Source organism: Oryx dammah, unplaced genomic scaffold, assembly GCF_014754425.2.
Source record: "Oryx dammah isolate SB20612 unplaced genomic scaffold, SCBI_Odam_1.1 HiC_scaffold_18, whole genome shotgun sequence".
NCBI lineage: Eukaryota > Metazoa > Chordata > Mammalia > Artiodactyla > Bovidae > Oryx > Oryx dammah.
Window position 1 is genome coordinate 62287393 of NW_024070202.1, and position 18816 is coordinate 62306208.

The following is an 18816-nucleotide window of genomic DNA, read 5'->3' on the forward strand; positions in this document are numbered from 1 at the left end:
AGAATGCATATATTCTATGCTATTTTCTGCAACTACTGTATAGTCCTGTCCGAGACAGTTTTTTTCTGGCTTAATTTCTTCCCTATGATTTATTTAAGTTTATCCTGTGACTCTTTGAGCCACTTTTCCCTTATCTCTTATTTGGTAGTCATCATTTTACTAATCAGCTATCATTAAGGTAAACTTCTTTGAGAAGCCTATATGCAGGTCAGGAAGCAACAGTTAGGACTGGACATGGAACAACAGACTGGTTCCAAATAGGAAAAGGAGTACATCAAGGCTGTATATTGTCACCCTGCTTATTTAACTTATATGCAGAGTACATCATGAGAAACGCTGGACTGGAAGAAGCACAAGCTGGAATCAAGATTGCCAGGAGAAATATCAATAACCTCAGATGTGCAGATGACACCACCCTTATGGCAGAAAGTGAAGAGGAACTAAAGAGCCTCTTGATGAAAGTGAAAGAGGAGAGTGAAAAAGTTGGCTTAAAGCTCAACATTCAGAAAATGAAGATTATGGCATCTGGTCCCATCACTCCATGGGAAATAAATGGGGAAACAGTGGAAACTTTATTATTGGGGGCTTCAAAATCACTGCAGATGGTGATTGCAGCCATGAAATTAAAAGATGCTTACTCCTTGGAAGGAAAGTTATGACCAACCTAGAAGCAAATTACAAGCAGAGACATTACTTTGCCAACAAAGGTCCGTCTAGTCAAGGTTATGGTTTTTCCAGTAGTCATGCATGTGAGAGCTGGACTGTGAAGAAAGCTGAATGCCAAAGAATTGATGCTTTGAACTGTGGTGTTGGAGAAGACTCTTGAGAGTCCTTTGGACTGCTAGGAGATCCAAGCAGTCCATTCTGAAGGAGATCAACCCTGGGATTTCTTTGGAAGGAATGATGCTAAAGCTGAAACTCCAGTACTTTGGCCACCTCATGGGAAGAGTTGACTCATTGGAAAAGACTCTGATGCTGGGAGGGATTGGAGGCAGGAGGAGAAGGGGACGACAGAGGATGAGATGGCTGGAATACATCACCGACTCAACGGACGTGAGTTTAAGTGAACTCCGGGAGATGGTGATGGACAGGGAGACCTGGCGTGCTGCGATTCATGGGGTTGCAAAGAGTTGGACATGACTGAGCGACTGAACTGAACTGAACTGAAGGTAAACTTATAAACTTCAACTCAAATATTTGGTCTGTGGCTTTCAAAAGATGACAATGACAATGCTTCATCACTTAGACTCTAAGTCTTAGAGTTTCCAGGCTCGTTTAATCAGAATTTTTGAATTAATACTTAATTTTTTCCCTATAAGGTACAAGGTAGTTACTGCCTTTACTCTCTCTCACCCCTCACCACTTATACCTGTTTTTCCAAAGCTTTAAAAGGTATCTATTCTTTTCATGTTTGCTTGTGTCTTTGTTCCAGTGTTTTTCTTGGGTTCTTGGCAAAGAAAGCCTATGTTTAGCAACTTATCCTTCTAAGAGATTTCCCACAAACTCTTACCTCATTTTTGCCTCTTCTTTGATCCTACCAATTTTTCTCATCTCTGTATTATGAGTTCTTTCATGGTTACCACATGTTTTATTAAAAGAAGCTTGAGATTCAGTAATTAAGCTGAGACTAGAGCTTACATTCAGGTCTACCATGTAGCTTTGCATAGTTTGTACACAGCACAAAGGTGCTCAGTTGAGAGGACAAGTGGGAACTCTAATCCAGCCTGTGGTCCACTCACAAGTCATATATTAGTGAGGTTCTGTCAGATCTGAAGGGATCTTTTTTCTAATACATGCAGTAGGCTAATTGGAGATTTAAATATATAATAGAAAAGATCCTGTGGTTTCCCTGTCATGCTCATATTTGATGCTGTATTCCCAAGAGGAAAGAAGCAGCTAAGGAGTATTTCTCCCTTTCCCTCTGTTTCATAGAGAGTTTCTTCTCCATGGTTCCAGTTTTTTCTGGACAGGCTTCCCTAGTTTCTTCTGGATGACCCTGGTCCTGAGCTTGGGTCCCTCTAGCCAAGAGTTTCTCAACTTTGAAATTCGGGGCTACCCTTTACACTGGCAGAATAATATTTAGCAGCATTAGCAGCATTCCTTTCTTCTACCAATCAGATGTCAGTAGCACCTCTCCCTTAACAGTGTGGTAACCAAAAATGTCTCCAGAAGTTGCCAGGAACAAAATTACTCCTGACTGAGAACTACCATTCTTGTCTAAGAGCTTTTCATCATTAATTATTGAATCTTATAGTAATAAAGATATGTTTACTTCAGTTTATTTGTATATTTTTTAATTTAAGGCATACGAAGAGATATAAATCCCTCAGAAGAAATGTAATAGCCCACGTAGTCAACAAAAGAGTCCAACATGCAGTACTTGGGTGTAATCTCGAAAACAACAGAATGATCTCTATTTGTTTCCAAAGCAAACCATTCAGTATCACAGTAATCTAAGTCTATGCACCAACCACTAATGCCAAAGAAGCTGAAGTTGAATGATCTGTGAAGACCTACAAGACCTTCTAGAACTAACACCAAAAAAGATATCCTTTTCATCACAGGAGAATGGAATGCAAAAGTAGGAAGTCAAAAGATAACCTGGAATAACAGGCAAATTTGGCCTTGGAGTACAAAATAAAGCAGGGCAAAGGCTAATAGAGTTTTGCCAAGAGAATGCATACACCGTCTTCCAACACAAAAGAGACAACTCTACACGTGAACATCACCTGATGGCCAGTACTGAAGTCATATTGATGATAGTCTTTGCAGCCGAAGATGGAAAAGCTATATACAGTCAGAAAAACAAAACCAGCAGCTGACGGTGGCTCAGATCATGAACTTCTTATTGCCAAATTCAGACTTAAATTGAAGAAAGTAGGGAAAACCACTAGTCCATTCAGTTCAGTTCAGTTTAGTCACTCAGTTGTGTCCAACTCTTTGCGACCCCATGAATCGTAGCACGCCAGGCCTCCCTGTCCATCACCATCTCCCGGAGTTCACTCAAACTCACATCCATCAAGTCGGTGATGCCATCCAGCCATCTCATCCTCTGTCGTCCCCTTCTCCTCCTGCCTCCAATCCCTCCCATCATCAGAGTCTTTTCCAATGAGTCAACTCTTCGCATGAGGTGGCCAAAGTACTGGAGTTTCAGCTTTAGCATCATTCCTTCCAAAGAAATCCCAGGGTTGATCTCCTTCAGAATGGACTGCTTGGATCTCCTAGCAGTCCAAAGGACTCTAAAGAGTCTTCTCCAACAGCACAGTTCAAAAGCATCAATTCTTCGGCACTCAGCTTTATTCACAGTCCAACTCTCGCATCCATACATGACCACTGGAAAAACCATAGCCTTGACTAGATGGACCTTTGTTGGCAAAGTAATGTCTCTGCTTTTAATATGCTTCTAGGTTGGTCATAACTTTCCTTCCAAGGAATAAGCGTCTTTTAATTTCATGGCTGCAGTCACCATCTGCAGTGATTTTGGAGCCCCCCAAAATAAAGTGTGATACTGTTTCCCCATCTATTTGCCATGAAGTGATGGGACCAGATGCCATGATCTTTGTTTTTTGAATGTTGAGCTTTAAGCCAACTTTTTCACTCTCCTCTTTCACTTTCATCAAGAGGCTTCTTTAGTTCCTCTTCACTTTCTGCCATAAGGGTGGTGTCATCTGCACATCTGAGGTTATTGATATTTCTCCCGGCAATCTTGATTCCAGCTTGTGCTTCTTCCAGTCCAGCGTTTCTCATGACGTACTCTGCATATAAGTTAAATAAGCAGGGTGACAATATACAGCCTTGATGTACTCCTTTTCCTATTTGGAACCAGTCTGTTGTTCCATGTCCAGGTCTAACTGTTGCTTCCTGATCTGCATATAGGTTTCTCAAGAGGCAGGTCAGGTGGTCTGGTATTCCCATCTCTTGAAGAATTTTCCACAGTTTATTGTGATCCACACAGTCAAAGGCTTTGGCATAGTCAATAAAGTCCACAGTATGAAAAGGCCATTCAGATATGACCTAAATCAAATCCCTACAATTATACAGTGGATGTGACAAATGGATTCAAGGGGTTAGTTCTGATAGAGTGCCTGAAGCACTGTGGACAGAGTTTCATAACATTGTACAGGAGGTGGTGATGAAAACCATGTCCAAGAAAAAGAAATGCAAAAAGACAAAATGGTTGTCTGAGGAGGCCTTACAAATAGCTGAGGAAAAAAGAGAAATGAAAGGCAAAGGAAAAAAGGAAAGATACACTCATCTGAATGCAGAGTTCCAAAGAATAGCAAGGAGAGATAAGAAAGCCTTCCTAAGTCAACAATGCAAAGAAACAAAGGAAAACAATAGAATGGGAAAGACTAGAGATCTCTTCAAGAAAATTAGAGATACCAAGGGAACGTTTCATGCAAAGATAGGCTCAATAAAGGACAGAAATGGTATGTACCTAACAGAAGCAGAAGATATTGAGAGGAGGTGGCAAGAATACACAGAACTGTACAAAAAGATCTTAATGACCCAGATAATCACGATGGTGTGATCACTTGCCTAGAGCCAGACATCCTGGAATGTGAAGTCAAGTAGGTCTTAGGAAGCATGACTATAAACAAAGCTAGTGGAGGTGATGGAGTTCCAGCTGAGCCATTTCAAATCCTAAAAGATGATGCTGTGGAAGTATTGCACTCAATATTCCAGCAAATTTGGAAAACTCAGCAGTGGCCACACACTGGAAAAGGTCAGTTTTCATTCCAGTCCCAAAGAAAGGCACTGCCAAAAATGCTCAAAGTACTGCACAATTGCACTCATCTCACCTGCTAGCAAAGTAATGCTCAAAATTCTCCAGACTAGGCTTCACTAACCAAGAACTTCCAGATGTTCAAGCTGGATTTAGAAAAGACAGAGGAACCAGAGATCAAATTGCCAACATCCATTGGATCATAGAAAAAGCAGATGAAGTTTAGAAAGGCATCTACTTCTGCTTCAATGACCACGCTAAATAAAGCCTTTGACTGTGTGGACCACAACAAAATATGGAAAATTCTTCAAGAGATGAGAATACTAAACCACCTAACCTGCCTCCTGAGAAACCTGTATGCAGGTCAAGAAGCAACACTTAGAACTGGACATGGAACAATGGACTAGTTCTAAATTGGGAAAGGAGTACATCAAAGCTGTATATTGTCACCTTGCTTATTTAACTTATATGTAGAGCACATCATGCAAAATGCCAGGCCGGATGAAGTACAAGCTGGAATCAAGATTGCTGGAAGAAATATCAATAACATCAGATATGCAGATGACACCACCTTTGTGGCAGAAAGCAAAGAGGAACTAACAAGCCTCTTGATGAAGGTGATAGAGGAGAGTGAAAAAGTTGGCTTAAAACTCAGTGTTGAAAAAATGAAGATCATGGTATCCAATCATGGCAAATAGATGGGAAACAATGGAAACAATGACAGACTTTATTTTCTTGGGCTCCAAAATCACTGCAGATGGTGACTGCAGCCATGAAATTAAAAGAAGCTTTCTCCTTGGAAGAAAAGCTATGACAGACCTAGACAACATATTAAAAAGCAGAGCCATTACTTTGCAGACAAAGGTCTATCTAGTCAAAGCTATGGTTTTTCCAGTTAGTCATATATGGATGTGAGAGCTGGACCATAAAGAAAGTTGAGTGCTGAAGAACTGATACTTTTGAACTGTGATATTGGAGAAGACTCTTGAGAGTTGGCCAGGAGATCAAACCAGTCAGTCCTAAAGGAAATCAATGCTGAATATTCATTGGAAGGACTGATGCTGAAGCTGAAGCTGAAGCTTCAATACTTTGGCCACCTTATGTGAAGAACTGACTCATTGGAAAAGACCCTGATGCTGGGAAAGATTGAAGGCAGGAGGAGAAGGGGATGACAGAGGATGAGATGGTTGGCTGGCATCACCGACTCAATGGACATGAGTTTGAGCAAGCTCTGGGAGATGGTGAAGGACAGGGAAGCTGGGGTGCTGCAGTCTATGAGGTTGCAAAGAGTTGGACATGACTGAGCGACTGAAGAGCAACAACAAATTCATTCAAAGTTACATTTAGAATGGTTCATTATATTTGGAAATAAATATTCCATTGTTTCAGTAGATCTGAGTAATATGCCTAATTCTTATTGGTGGTTTTACTTTGCTGATTAAAAGTGATAATGATCGTCATAATTATATAATCATTTATTATATGATTATAATAAATCATATTTATTTCTTTCCATTTGGTCTTTTTGTCTCTCAAGAAATACAACTAAAACTGAAGCCACACAGTAGATTTTGGTGTATCACTAGTTATAACCAAAAAGCAATGAATTTATACATGGTATTACTCCAGAAAGTACTACTAATACGTAATGAAATGGTTTGATGAAATGTATATGTTTATAAAGTCAAGGCTTAGTTATGAATATTTAAAAGTGATCTGAGGGAAGAAAACAATGCCTTCATCTGGCAGGTTCTCAGGATTACAGTTCATAACCCACGAAACTCACTTTAAAACATGTACCATGAGACTTGCCCTTTATAAGTCTTTTAGTTCCTAGAACTTTAGACTATTGGAACAAGATATGAAATTTTGCAATTCTTTCCAGTCCCGTCTTTGTAGTGCTGTCTGTTAGTATAGCACTTGAACAGGGCAGTGTGCTCTAGTGAAGTGGCTAAGAGGGTGGGCCCTGATAGTTCCTCACTATGCTGTCTTGGGCTAATTGCTTTGCTGTCTCTTAGCTTCCTAATCTACAAAACAGGTATAACATAGAACCCACCCCCAAAGCTGTGCAAGTTAAATTGTATAATCACCAAGTGTATGCCACCAAGATAACATTTAACAAAAGTTGGCTATTATTATTATGTAGACTATCAGTAAATATTAACTGAAAAAAAAAGAATGCTGTCAATGATTATTATTTTAACTGTACTTCATCTTTGGAGAAGGCAATGGCATCCCACTCCAGTACTCTTGCCTGGAGAATCCCATGGATGGAGGAGCCTGGTGGGCTGCAGTCTATGGAGTCACGAAGAGTCAGACACGACTGAGCGACTTCACTTTCACTTTTCACTTTCATGCATTGGAGAAGGAAATGGCAACCCACTCTAGTGTTCTTGCCTGGAGAATCCCAGGGACGAGGGAGCCTGGTGGGCTGCCGTCTGTGGGGTCGCACAGAGTCAGACATGACTGAAGCGACTTAGCAGCAGCAGTACTTCATCTTTCTTGGGCTTCCCTGGTAGCTCTTCTGGTAAAGAATCCGCCTGCAAGGCAGGAGAGCCTGGGTTGGGAAGATCCTCTGGAGAAGGGGTAGGCTACCCATCCCAGTATTCCTGAGCTCCCCTGGTGGTTTAGATGGTGAAGAATCTGCCTCTGATATAGGAGACCTGAGTTCGATTCCTGGGTTGGGAAGATCCCCTGGAGGAGGAAATAACAACCTACTCTGGTAGTCTTAAAAATCCCATGGACAGAGGAGCCTGGTAGGCTACAGTCCATGGGGTCGAAAAGAGTTGGACATAACTGAGCAACTAAGCACAGAACATCTTTCTTAACTGGGTTCAAATATTACAGATGAGTAACTTTTGGTTTTCTTTAAAACATGTTGTTAAGAAATATAATCTTGTTTTCCAGATGCTGTTTTTGCTGGCGCCATGCCTACAATGGCAAGTGTCAAGCTTTCCACTCTTCACCCCATTGTGAATCACCCACATTATGAGGATGCTGACTTGAGGTGGGCAACTGATAGAATACTACAACCAGACATACCAATGACTTCTACTGACTTATAGGAATAGGGAAAATTTTTATATACACACATACACATTCTTTCATCCTCATGTTCATTCTAGAAGTTAAAAAGTAGTAACAATTCAGAAATTACAACATGTACCTGTTAAAGCAACCTTAATAAATTGCTGAAAACTGAAAAAAGCAAAACTGAATTTTGCTCAAAGTAAAAAATAGATCACATTTATGACTAGCCTCTGTGTGTTTCTATGGGTGTGTATATTCCAGTGACACTCCTAAGTAGTAGTAACAAGAAGGGAATAGACTTGGCTCATGGCCATCATTTGCCAACCCCTGTTCTAGATTCCACAGCCCCTCTGCCTGATTTAAGAAACTACTCTTGATCTTACTGGTGGCCAATGATTAGCCTTTTTTGCACAGATAAAAAGAGTTTATGAAGTCCACTATGTTAAATGCTTTTACGAAAATTTGGGTTGCTCTTTTATTAGTTGATTATGGGAACCCTAGTTTCCACTGAAATCTGAAAGTTTTGTTTTCCTTAAGTGACTTTTAAAAATCATTTTAATCATCCTAGTAACTGGATAATCTTTTCCTTTTAATGTGACTTTGGTTTATTGTTAAAGTAATATTTTAAATTAAAGTTTTATGTTTGGCTTTGAAGATTGGGCATTCTGTATGCTTGAACGCTTAAGAAAAGTCTAATGTATAATTGATCATTTACTTAGGATTTTATAAAAACTCCCATTTAGAACTAAATCATCTGTCTACCATATTTTAGTAAGCATTCCTGTTTCTCAAGCTTCTGTTAGGGTACTTTCTCTACCTGACTACTACTATAGGTGCTCACTGTCTAATTATTCTATTTACTACATTCAACTTCAACTCATATGTCTTTCAAACCTTCTCTAAATGAAATTATCTACTGAAATCTGTATTTTTACTATATTTAACCTCTATCTGAGTTTCTTCCAGATTAGTTGATTTTATAAATTATGCAAAGGTAATTTTATATTCTGAACTATTATATTGCTACCTATCTCTAGATTCTAAACTGGCTTATACACTGATAATCAGTACCTGCAAAATTCAAATTTCTGTAAGTTTTAGAACATTTAAAATGTAAGTAAAATGTGGAAATTTCTATCCCCAAATAATTCATGCTGTTTGGGGTCATGTATAATCAGTGCTCCATCCAGTAAGCATTGGGGTTTTAATTTGGTAACAAAATTTCTTTAGTCAACTCTATTATCACTTATTTAGAAACTTTTTTTTTAACTTGTTTGATTTAAAGAGCTCGGACAAAAATAGTTTACTCCGCATATAGTCGAAAATCTGCAAAAGAAGTGAGAGATAAGTTGGTGGAGTTACATGTAAATTACTACATTTTAGAAGAGGCATGGTGTGTTGTGAGAACTAAGTGAGTATGAGCCCTATGCTCTATGATATATGGTATATTTTAAAGCAATGAATGTTTTACTTCATTACAGCTGTCCTGATTCTTTAAAAATTTTTATTTTAAATTAATTCCATTAAATTGTTATCTTGGTATTTTATTTAAAATTCTTGCATGGAATTATACTATTTAAGCATAATGTAATTTCAGAAATGATAGTGTATTTTGCTATCCTAATTCTTTCATTTTAACATCTGAATGTAGCTTTTTTCCATAATTTTCAAGTTTTTTAAACTTTTATTAGATATCTAAAATACAGATTTGAATTCACAGCAAAGTGAGATACTAGCATTCTGCTACTGTTACATTGGCTTTATAAGACATATAAGAAAAGTTTCACATAACTCAGAGGACATAATAAGAAAATGTTTCTAGTTAACAGTTTTAAATTTCTAAATTTTGAATACCTAAAAATACATCACATTCTGAGATGTGTAATGAATATCTTCAGGCCTTTGTTTAGTCTCCTTGATTTAAAAAATCCTTAGTTGTATTAATCTTGACATTAAGAATGTTCATTTCTCCTATGAATAATTAGGAATTGGCTATATGAGACTTTTGAAGAGCTAATTTTTGAGATTTTAGTAGCTAATTTTTGTATCTAATTTTAAAATCGAATAAATAGTGTATAGGAAGAAGTGTATCAGTACTTGCAAATGTGCGTGGGGACTAAACACTCCAATCAAATGTCAGAGGTTGAGACTGAATACAAAAGCAAAACCCATCTATGTCCTTCCTTACAGGAAGATGCATTTTAAGTACAAATACATGAAAGAAAGGTTGAAGTAGAAAGGATAAAAATGTTACCACTTGAGTAACCGTGTGTGTAGCATATGCTAAATATGTATTTTCTAGCATATTCTAAAAAGGCAACACTATACTGTGGAAGGAAGATCAGTACTTGGCTGATGTTTCAGGGAGAGGATTGAGTATAAAAGGGTCCAGGGGAACTCGTTGAGGTGATGGAAATTTTCCATGTTATGATTACGATGATGTTCACACACTTATACACATTTACCTATGCTTATGAAAATTTATGCATAAACTGGGTGAACTTTATTGTACGTAAATTATACCTCAATATAGACTGATTTTGTCTGACTTCTTCCCTGTAATGATTCCCGTGCAGGGTTATTCTCTAGTGGGAAATATCTCATTCCATCCACTCAGAAAGGGAAGAGTTGAGGGGAGTAACAGTGGCGGAAGAGCTTCTCTTTCCTGCTTTGGACTTTATATGTTATCATGCTAATTTAATTCAAAATTTAAGTTCAAGAATATGAAGTAGGTAATTCATCAGGAATTAGATTAACTATTAACTTTCCTTTAATTTGTCTCATTTTACTGTAAATGGGTATTATATTTGGATAGCAGTACCGTTTAGAACATATATTCATTTATATTTCACTTTGAAGGTGGATTTTTAAATATATGTTTCTGAATTACATTGAGCTCTTATTATTTTATTCAATAATATATTGGTTATTTGGTTAACTAGAATATAAGAATATAGCATAATTTCATTTTATTATTAATATCTCTAAATTTTAAACATGTTTTTTGAAATGTACTAAGATCTTTAATTTATTAAATGTTTCTAAAAATCTGAGCTATTTTATAATTATAGTTCTTCTAGATATGAATGCATTTTTAATATATATATGTGTGCTTATTTTTTCAGGCCCGGTTGCAGTATGCTTGAAATTTGGGATGTGGAAGACCCTTCTAACTCAGCTAACCCTCCCTTATGTCACATCTTGCTCAAGGATGCGAGGCCATACTTCACCACAGTGTTTCAGAATAGTATGTACAGAGTGTTAAAAGTTAATTGAGAAAAGACTGCCCTTTACACTATGGTGCAAAGAGGTGCACAAAAACAATCACTTTAGTTTATTTACATTAATAAAAATCACAAGCTTTAATAAGGACTCTTAAAAACAAGATAAGAAAAATGATTTAAACTTTTTCTAATTTCTAAATGATAAATTATTTCATTGTTTTCCATTGAATGTCAGCCTTATTAAACTTGTCATATAAATGAGTAAATCATTTCATATTCCATAAATAAATGTTCATCTTAAAGTTTTAAAGGAGAAAAATATATGTAAGAGAACAATGAAATTGAATAAATCAAGACTATATAAGTCCTTTTGTATCCAACTAGGCAAATTGCTTCTAATTTCCTCTAGTTCTAGGATGTACCAACTCAAACTCTTTAAAGCACTTAGAAGAGACTAATGCAGTTTCTGAAATGACACTTCCTAAGATCCTGCTACTGATCACAACCTCTATCTTTGTGAGGAAATTTGTTTGTAACCATGTGTCTATTAAGGTTGTTTTTGCTTTTAGTAGCCCTCAGGAAAGATCTTTAGTAGCTTTTAACAACTTTAAAAAGAAAATCATTTTAAGTTAAGTATTTTTCAAAACAGCTTACTTTGCAATGTTTTCAATCTTTTTAAATTTATTTATCCAGCCAGATATTTTCCATTGATCAGTTCTCAATTTAACTTCAGCAGGTTATTAATCTGTCTTTTAGAATGCAGTGGGGTTTTTTTTTTCTTGTACTATCCGTAAAATTGTTATTGTACACAGCCAAATTTAGGGCTTAAGCATAATCAGAAAAGAAAACCCAGTTAAATTTATCAAATAAAATTGAAGAAGCAAAGTCATTTTCATCCTGAAGTCCTGTGGCTCACTGGTCATAGTCATTTTTACCCCAGTCACCATCTTTTTAAATAATATGTTTAAAGTCCTTATTTAGTTTTGGTTTTGGATGAGGACAGTAATGTTTTATAGATCCTCTCTTCCAGTATAAAACCTATCCAACAGTAATGCTTTGAAAAGTGTTAGTTATCTAGAAAATATGGTTGCCAAGTGGAAGGTTAAACACTCTCTCTGATTGATAGATGTTGAATACGCCATATCTGTAATATTTTAATGTGCATCTACTTTAATAATCTTGGAATGTTTGTAATTCCCTTGTTTTTGGCCCTCTCTGTGTTTGAGATAGCAAAATGGCTTAATTCCATAGATTAGTTCATATTTTATAGTAGGTAGAAAATTACATATACAGGAAAACCAATAAATTATTTTGCAACTTTTATTATAATTGTAAAATATTTTAATACAAGATACAGAACAGCTAAGAGTACAAAATTGTATATATATTCATATTTCAGATACTTTGTTTTGATCTAAGTATGGGGCAAAGAAGTAAAGGAGATAGAACACCTAACACAGAAATTGTAATATATTTTGGATGATGCTTTCATAGGAACTATTCTAAAGAAGTTGGTAGAATTTTTAAAGAACTTTATCAGTTAATAAAATATGCAGTACAAGTATATTTACATGGGTTTATGTATAGGGAATCAAAATTATTTTCAACTTTTATAGTTGTAAAATATTTTAATACAGGAGGCAAAGCCACTAAGAAAGCATTATTTTAGCATTTTCAGATATTTCATTTGGTATAAATGTGAGATAAAGAAAAGAGCCACAACACCTAAAATTAATGAAATTAAAATAGCACATTTTGGATAGTATTTTCATAAGCAACATTTAAAAGAAATTGCTAGAATGTAGCAACAAAAATGGATGAGTTGGATTAACTAAAATATATTTCATATAAACATAATGTATTAATATGGATTTATGTTATTTTCGCGTGCTATATATGTTTTAAATTAAAAAAGCCCTTGAAGACCCTGGCATGTGTTTTCTGTCTTTCTTCATTCTTTACTAAAACACATTTGGAAATTGAAATCACTCTGATATGAAAGTAGAAATCATGGTTTCCTGACCATGTATTTACATTGATAGTGTTTTTCTAACCATTTTAAAACAATTCTGTGTAGTCTCACACAAAAGGCAATGTACTATGGAGGAAATAGTGTGGCTTTGTAACCAGGTGGATTTCAGTGTGAATCCTGATAACTTTCATTTACTAGGTATATTACCTACCATCCATTGAAAAGATATTTCTTGAACACTTACTGAATGTCAGGCACTATTCGTGGCTATGTGGCTTGACTCTGAAAACTTCAGTTTCTTAACACAAAAAGGAGACTCACACTACCTACTTGGCAAAGTCATTTTGAGGATTAGTGAGATGATGTGTTACAGCACATACAGGCCCTCGACAATTGTTAGCCCATTTACTCTTTCTCCCCTACCCACCAATAACCAGTTCTGTAATACCATGTTACCTGGTGTGTTGTCTCATTTCAGAATTCCAAATAGTCCTACTTAAAAGAAAAATTTATTCTTTAGTTGGAGGGAAATGGCTTTACAGTATTATGATTGTTTCTGCCATACAACAGTGCAAATCAGCCATAATTATATATATATCACCTCCCTCTTGAGCCTCCTTCCCGAGGCTTCCTCCCATCCCCAACTCCCACCCCTCTAGGTCATTACAGAGTGCCTGGCTGGGCTTCCTGTATTATACAGGAACTTAGTACCAGCTATCTATGTTACGCATGGCAGTGTGTATATGTCGCTGCTAGTTTCTCCATTCACCCCACTCTCTCCTCCCCGCACTGTGGCCACAAGTCTGTTCTTTACATCTGTGTCTCCATTCCTTCCCAGTAAATAGGTTCATATACTAAAGCAAATAGTCCTACTTTTCTTTAGTGCCTATAAGTAAGAATACTGGACCACTGCTTACTTTTTATATAAATTAGGTTATTAGATTCTTGTCTGTGTACATTTTATTATTTATTCTTTGGAAATCTGAAAAAAATATGCATGAATGCTGTTCATTGAGTAATGGGTAGATTTTTCCTCAGTGCAAGGAAGCATTTTCCTTAGTTTCCTATGGTCATATTTTTGCACACTTACTTGAAACCATGATAAAAGTGAGTTGTGCACAAGCTCAGCAATTCCCTCCACCATCAAGTTGTCAGAAGCTGATATACAGCTTCAGTGAATAATACGTGTGTTATATGCTAGTCTTTTGCTGCTAAGAACACTACATCAAAAATCATTGAATATTTTTCATGGGGGATTCCCTGGTAGCTCAGCTGGTAAAGAATCTGCCTGCAATGCAGGAAACCTGGGTTCAATCCCTGGGTTGGGAAGATCTCCTGGAGAAGGGAATGTCTACCCACTCCAGTATTCTGGCCTGGGAAATTCCATGGACTATATATCAAAAAGAGTTGGACATGACTGAGTGACTTTCACTTTACTTTTCAGGTTAATTTTAATAAAACTATGCTTATATTTTATATGTTTGTATTATATAAGCCATACAAACTCATTATGGAAAATTAGTTTTGAAAAAAACAGAAAATTTAAAAGGGGAAATGTTCACCAAGACATTATTAATATCTCATTGTTTTCTTCCAGACTTTAGGCATAAGTTTTTGTTGTTTTAATGTAAACAGTTTTATCTTTTGTTCTTCATGTAATAAATATGGAAGTGTTACATACAAACTATTTTTAATGGCTCCATAATGCCCTATTTTGTATATAAATATATGCACAGATATTTGTATCTTAACCATTATTTAGCTGTTTCCACTTTTGCGACTATGTGGATATCATAGTACAATATATAAGATATGTATAGAACTCTGCCATGAATTCTTTTTTTAATTTTCAAATTATTTCTTTAGGGTACATTCCCATAAATTTCTTTCAATAAAACACTATGCATACTGTCAATGCAGTTTGCCTCAAATTACCTCTGCAAAAGTATTATATGCATCATCAAAAATCAGTGTGTGATAATGCTCATCTCACAACGACTCATTAGCATTGGGTTTTCAATTAATAATTTTTTGCTAATTTGTGACACCCCAAATGGTATTCATTATCATTTTAATTTGCATGTATCCCATGGTTTGTCGATGGCACCCCACTCCAGTACTCTTGCCAGGAAAATCCCATGGACAGAGGAGCCTGGTGGGCTTCAGTTCATGCGGTCACGAAGAGTCGGACACGAGTGAGCAACTTCCCTTTCACTTTTCACTTTCATGCATTGGAGAAGGAAATGGCAACCCACTCCAGTGTTCTTGCCTGGAGAATCCCAGGGATGGAGGAGCCTGGTGGGCTGCCGTCTGTGGGGTCGCACAGAGTCAGACACGACTGAAGCGACTTAGCAGCAGCAGCATGGTTTGTGTGATTGGACCACCTGTTCATGTTTGTAAGTGGTTACATTTCCTCTTGTACACTGTCTGTTTACATTTGCCTGCATATATTTTATGAAAGCCCAGCCTGGCACTGAGACCAGCTGTGTTACAGATTCTCACTGTTGCTGATTCTGTCTTGTCATTAAGCATTCCGTAAAGTCGATAAAAATGCCGTATGAGTTTACCTACTCCTCAATAAGCTGGGCATGGTGCTTCAGCATGTCTAAAATAGTTTATAATTTATACTCTATACTTTATACTATATAATATACTTTATAGTATATCCAGGATATCCTATTTAATATTAAATGCCATGTTTAAAAATCTCAGTGCTTTCACTGCTTTTAAATAAGGATTCAATGATCATAATTTCATGTTTGGACACCATTGACTTTGTAAATTGTGTTTTATGTTTGAAATTTCTTAAACCATTATTATTGATCTCATCTGAGCTGCTTTTTATAGGTTATAGAAGGCAGAATTATTAAAATTTCAAACCCAAGAATGTTCATGGAAGCATTATTTGTACCTGGTGGAGGGAGCTGGAAGCAACCTAAAGGCACCAATAGAGTGAGTAAAACAAAACAGTTCCATATAATAGAATATTATACAGGGATAAATCCTCTATTCACATGTCAATAGGAATGAATCTCAAATATAAGGTTAAGAATAAAAAGCTTGGAATTTTCCTGGTGGCCCAGTGATTAAGCATCTGCCTGCCAATGCAGGGAACATAGGTTCAACCCCTGGTCTGGAAAGATCCCACATGCCACAGCTACTGAAACCTGCCTAGAGCCTGTGCTCTGCAGCTAGAGAAGCCACCACGGTAAGAAGCCCGCTCAGCACACAGAGCAGCCCCTGCTCACAGCAAACTAGAGAAAGCCCATGCTGCAGTGAAGACCCACAGCAGCAAAAATAGATAAGTAAATTTTTGAAAAAAAGAATTAAAAAGTTGTTTAATAGTTAAATGCAAATTTGTTTTTATTTTTTCAAAGGTCAAGGTTTTTATTACTCAGCAGTACCTTAATTAGAACTTCAAATTGGCCTCCCTGTTTCTCTTGTATCATGCTAAATTACCTTGTTTTCTCCCCCTGTTGTTAACTACAAAGATTAGAAAAAATACAAAATGTACACAGTTAATAGAATACTATATATATCCATTAGATGTTTTTTCAAAAGCAAAATTTCTAGCATGTTTCACTAATATTAATAGGGTACACTGCTTTTCTTTGAAATAAGATCTAATCAAGTATGTGGTGTTGGAGAAGACTCTTGAGAGTCCCTTGGACTGCAAGGAGATCCAACCAGTCCATTCTGAAGGAGACCAGCCCTGGGATTTCTTTGGAAGGAATGATGCTCAAGCTGAAACTCCAGTACTTTGGCCACCTCATGTGAAGAGTTGACTCATTGGAAAAGACCCTGATGCTGGGAGGGATTGGGGGAAGGAGAAGAAGGGGACAACCGAGGATGAGATGGCTGGATGGCATCACTGACTCGATGAACGCGAGTCTGAGTGAACTCCGGGAGTTGGTGATGGACAGGGAGGCCTGGCGTGCTGCGATTCATGGGGTCGCAAAGAGTCGGACACAACTGAGAGACTGAACTGAGCTGAACTCTTTGTATGCTCTGTAGCTCTTAGAGTCCTGTCTTTGATCTTTTCAAAGTACATTGTTTGCCAACTGTATAGATAGAATATACAAGAGTCTGTTCAGGTAGCAGGTGATAATCATCACGCTGTAATCAGTGCTGGAGCACAATGGAAGGAAAGACGACTGGGTCCTTTCATAAAAGATATCCTAGCAGACGTGCAGCTTGATCTGATCTTAAAGGGAAAACAGGAAGTAACCAAGTAAAGGGGTCCGCAGTGGTGGTGGGGGTCTTTCCAGGCAAAGGAGGCAGCATCTGCCACAGCATGGGATCATTAGAGGACATGGCTCAGTCCAGGAGCTGCACTTTGGTTCAGTGAGAGCACCTGGGTGTTGAGGTATTTGCCGTAAGTTGGATAGATGGGGAGATCCTGAAAGCATCAGGGTCTAAAGGAAAGTTAGGCCTCTGGAGTGGAAAGACATGCATGCCTTACTCTCCAATCTGTTACCTCTCAGGCTCTGTTTCTTCATCTGTAAATTGGTTATAACACCTTCCTCACCTTGAAAACCTTGAATTGTGTGCATAAATAAGATGTTCCATGTGGAAGTGTGTTAGAAAGCACCACCCATGCAATCTAGACTGAGTCAACACTGACCTAGGTGTTAATAAGGAAGATCTAAGCAGAGTACATCATGAGAAACGCTGGGCTGGAAGAAGCACAAGCTGGAATCAAGATTGCTGGGAGAAATATCAATAACCTCAGATATGCAGATGACACCACCCTTATGGCAGAAAGTGAAGAGGAACTAAAAAGCCTCTTGATGAAAGTGAAAGAGGAGAGTGAAAAAGTTGGCTTAAAGCTCAGCATTCAGAAAATGAAGATCATGGCATCTGGTCCCATCACTTCATGGGAAATAGATGGGGAAGCAGTGGAAACAGTGTCAGACTTTATTTTTCTGGGCTCCAGAATCACTGCAGATGGTGATTGCAGCCAGGAAATTAAAAGACACTTACTCCTTGGAAGGAAGGTTATGACCAACCTAGACAGCGTACTGAAAAGCAGAGACATTACTTTGCCAACAAAGGTCTGTCTAGTTAAGGCTATGGTTTTTCCAGTGGTCATGTATAGATGTGAGAGTTGGACTGTGAAGAAAGCTGAGCGCCGAAGAATTGATGCTTTTGAAGTGTGGTGTTGGAGAAGACTCTTGAGAGTCCCTTGGACTGCAAGGATATCCAACCAGTCCATTCTGAAGGAGATCAGTCCTGGGATTTCTTTGGAAGGAATGATGCTGAAGCTGAAACTCCAGTACTTTGGCCACCTCATGTGAAGAGTTGACTCATTGGAAAAGACTCTGATGCTGGGAGAGATTGGGGGCAGGAGGAAAAGGGGACAACAGAGGATGAGATGGCTGGATGGCATCACCAACTCGATGGACGTGAGTCTGAGTGAACTCCAGGAGTTGGTGATGGACAGGAAGTCCTGGTGTGCTGCGATTCATGGGGTTGCAAAGAGTCAGACACGACTGAGTGACTGAACTGAACTGACTGAAGAATTATTAATCCAAAAGAGCAAACATGTAACAAAATCACTTATATTGACTTTGTCTTAAGTTAGAGGAGCAGATGGTGATTGCAGCCATGAAATTAAAAGACTCTTACTCCTTGGAAGGAAAGTTATGACCAACCTAGAATGCATGTACACCCATGGTGGATTCATGGCAATGTATGGCAAAACCAATACAGAATTGTAAAGTAAAATAAAAAATTAATTAATTAATTAATTTAAAAAAGAAAGAAAGAAAAAGCAGAGACTTTCTAGTCTGTCTAGTCAAGGCTATGGTTTATCCTGTGGTCATGTATGGATGTGAGAGTTGGACTGTGAAGAAAGCTGAGCG

The 18816-nt window shown here is 37.6% G+C and overlaps 1 protein-coding gene across 1 annotated transcript in view; it reads left to right on the forward strand.

Moving 5' to 3' along the window:
- Positions 1-12017, forward strand: part of DPY19L2 (dpy-19 like 2) — a 96450-nt gene extending 84433 nt beyond the window's left edge. The window contains exons 20-22 of the mRNA XM_040260205.1: positions 7634-7733; positions 9042-9167; positions 10882-12017. Of these exons, the coding sequence (XP_040116139.1) occupies positions 7634-7733; positions 9042-9167; positions 10882-11032 (377 nt within the window). The 3' untranslated portion in view covers positions 11033-12017. The remainder of the gene's footprint in view (positions 1-7633; positions 7734-9041; positions 9168-10881) is intronic.
- The last annotated feature ends 6799 nt before the right edge of the window (positions 12018-18816 follow it).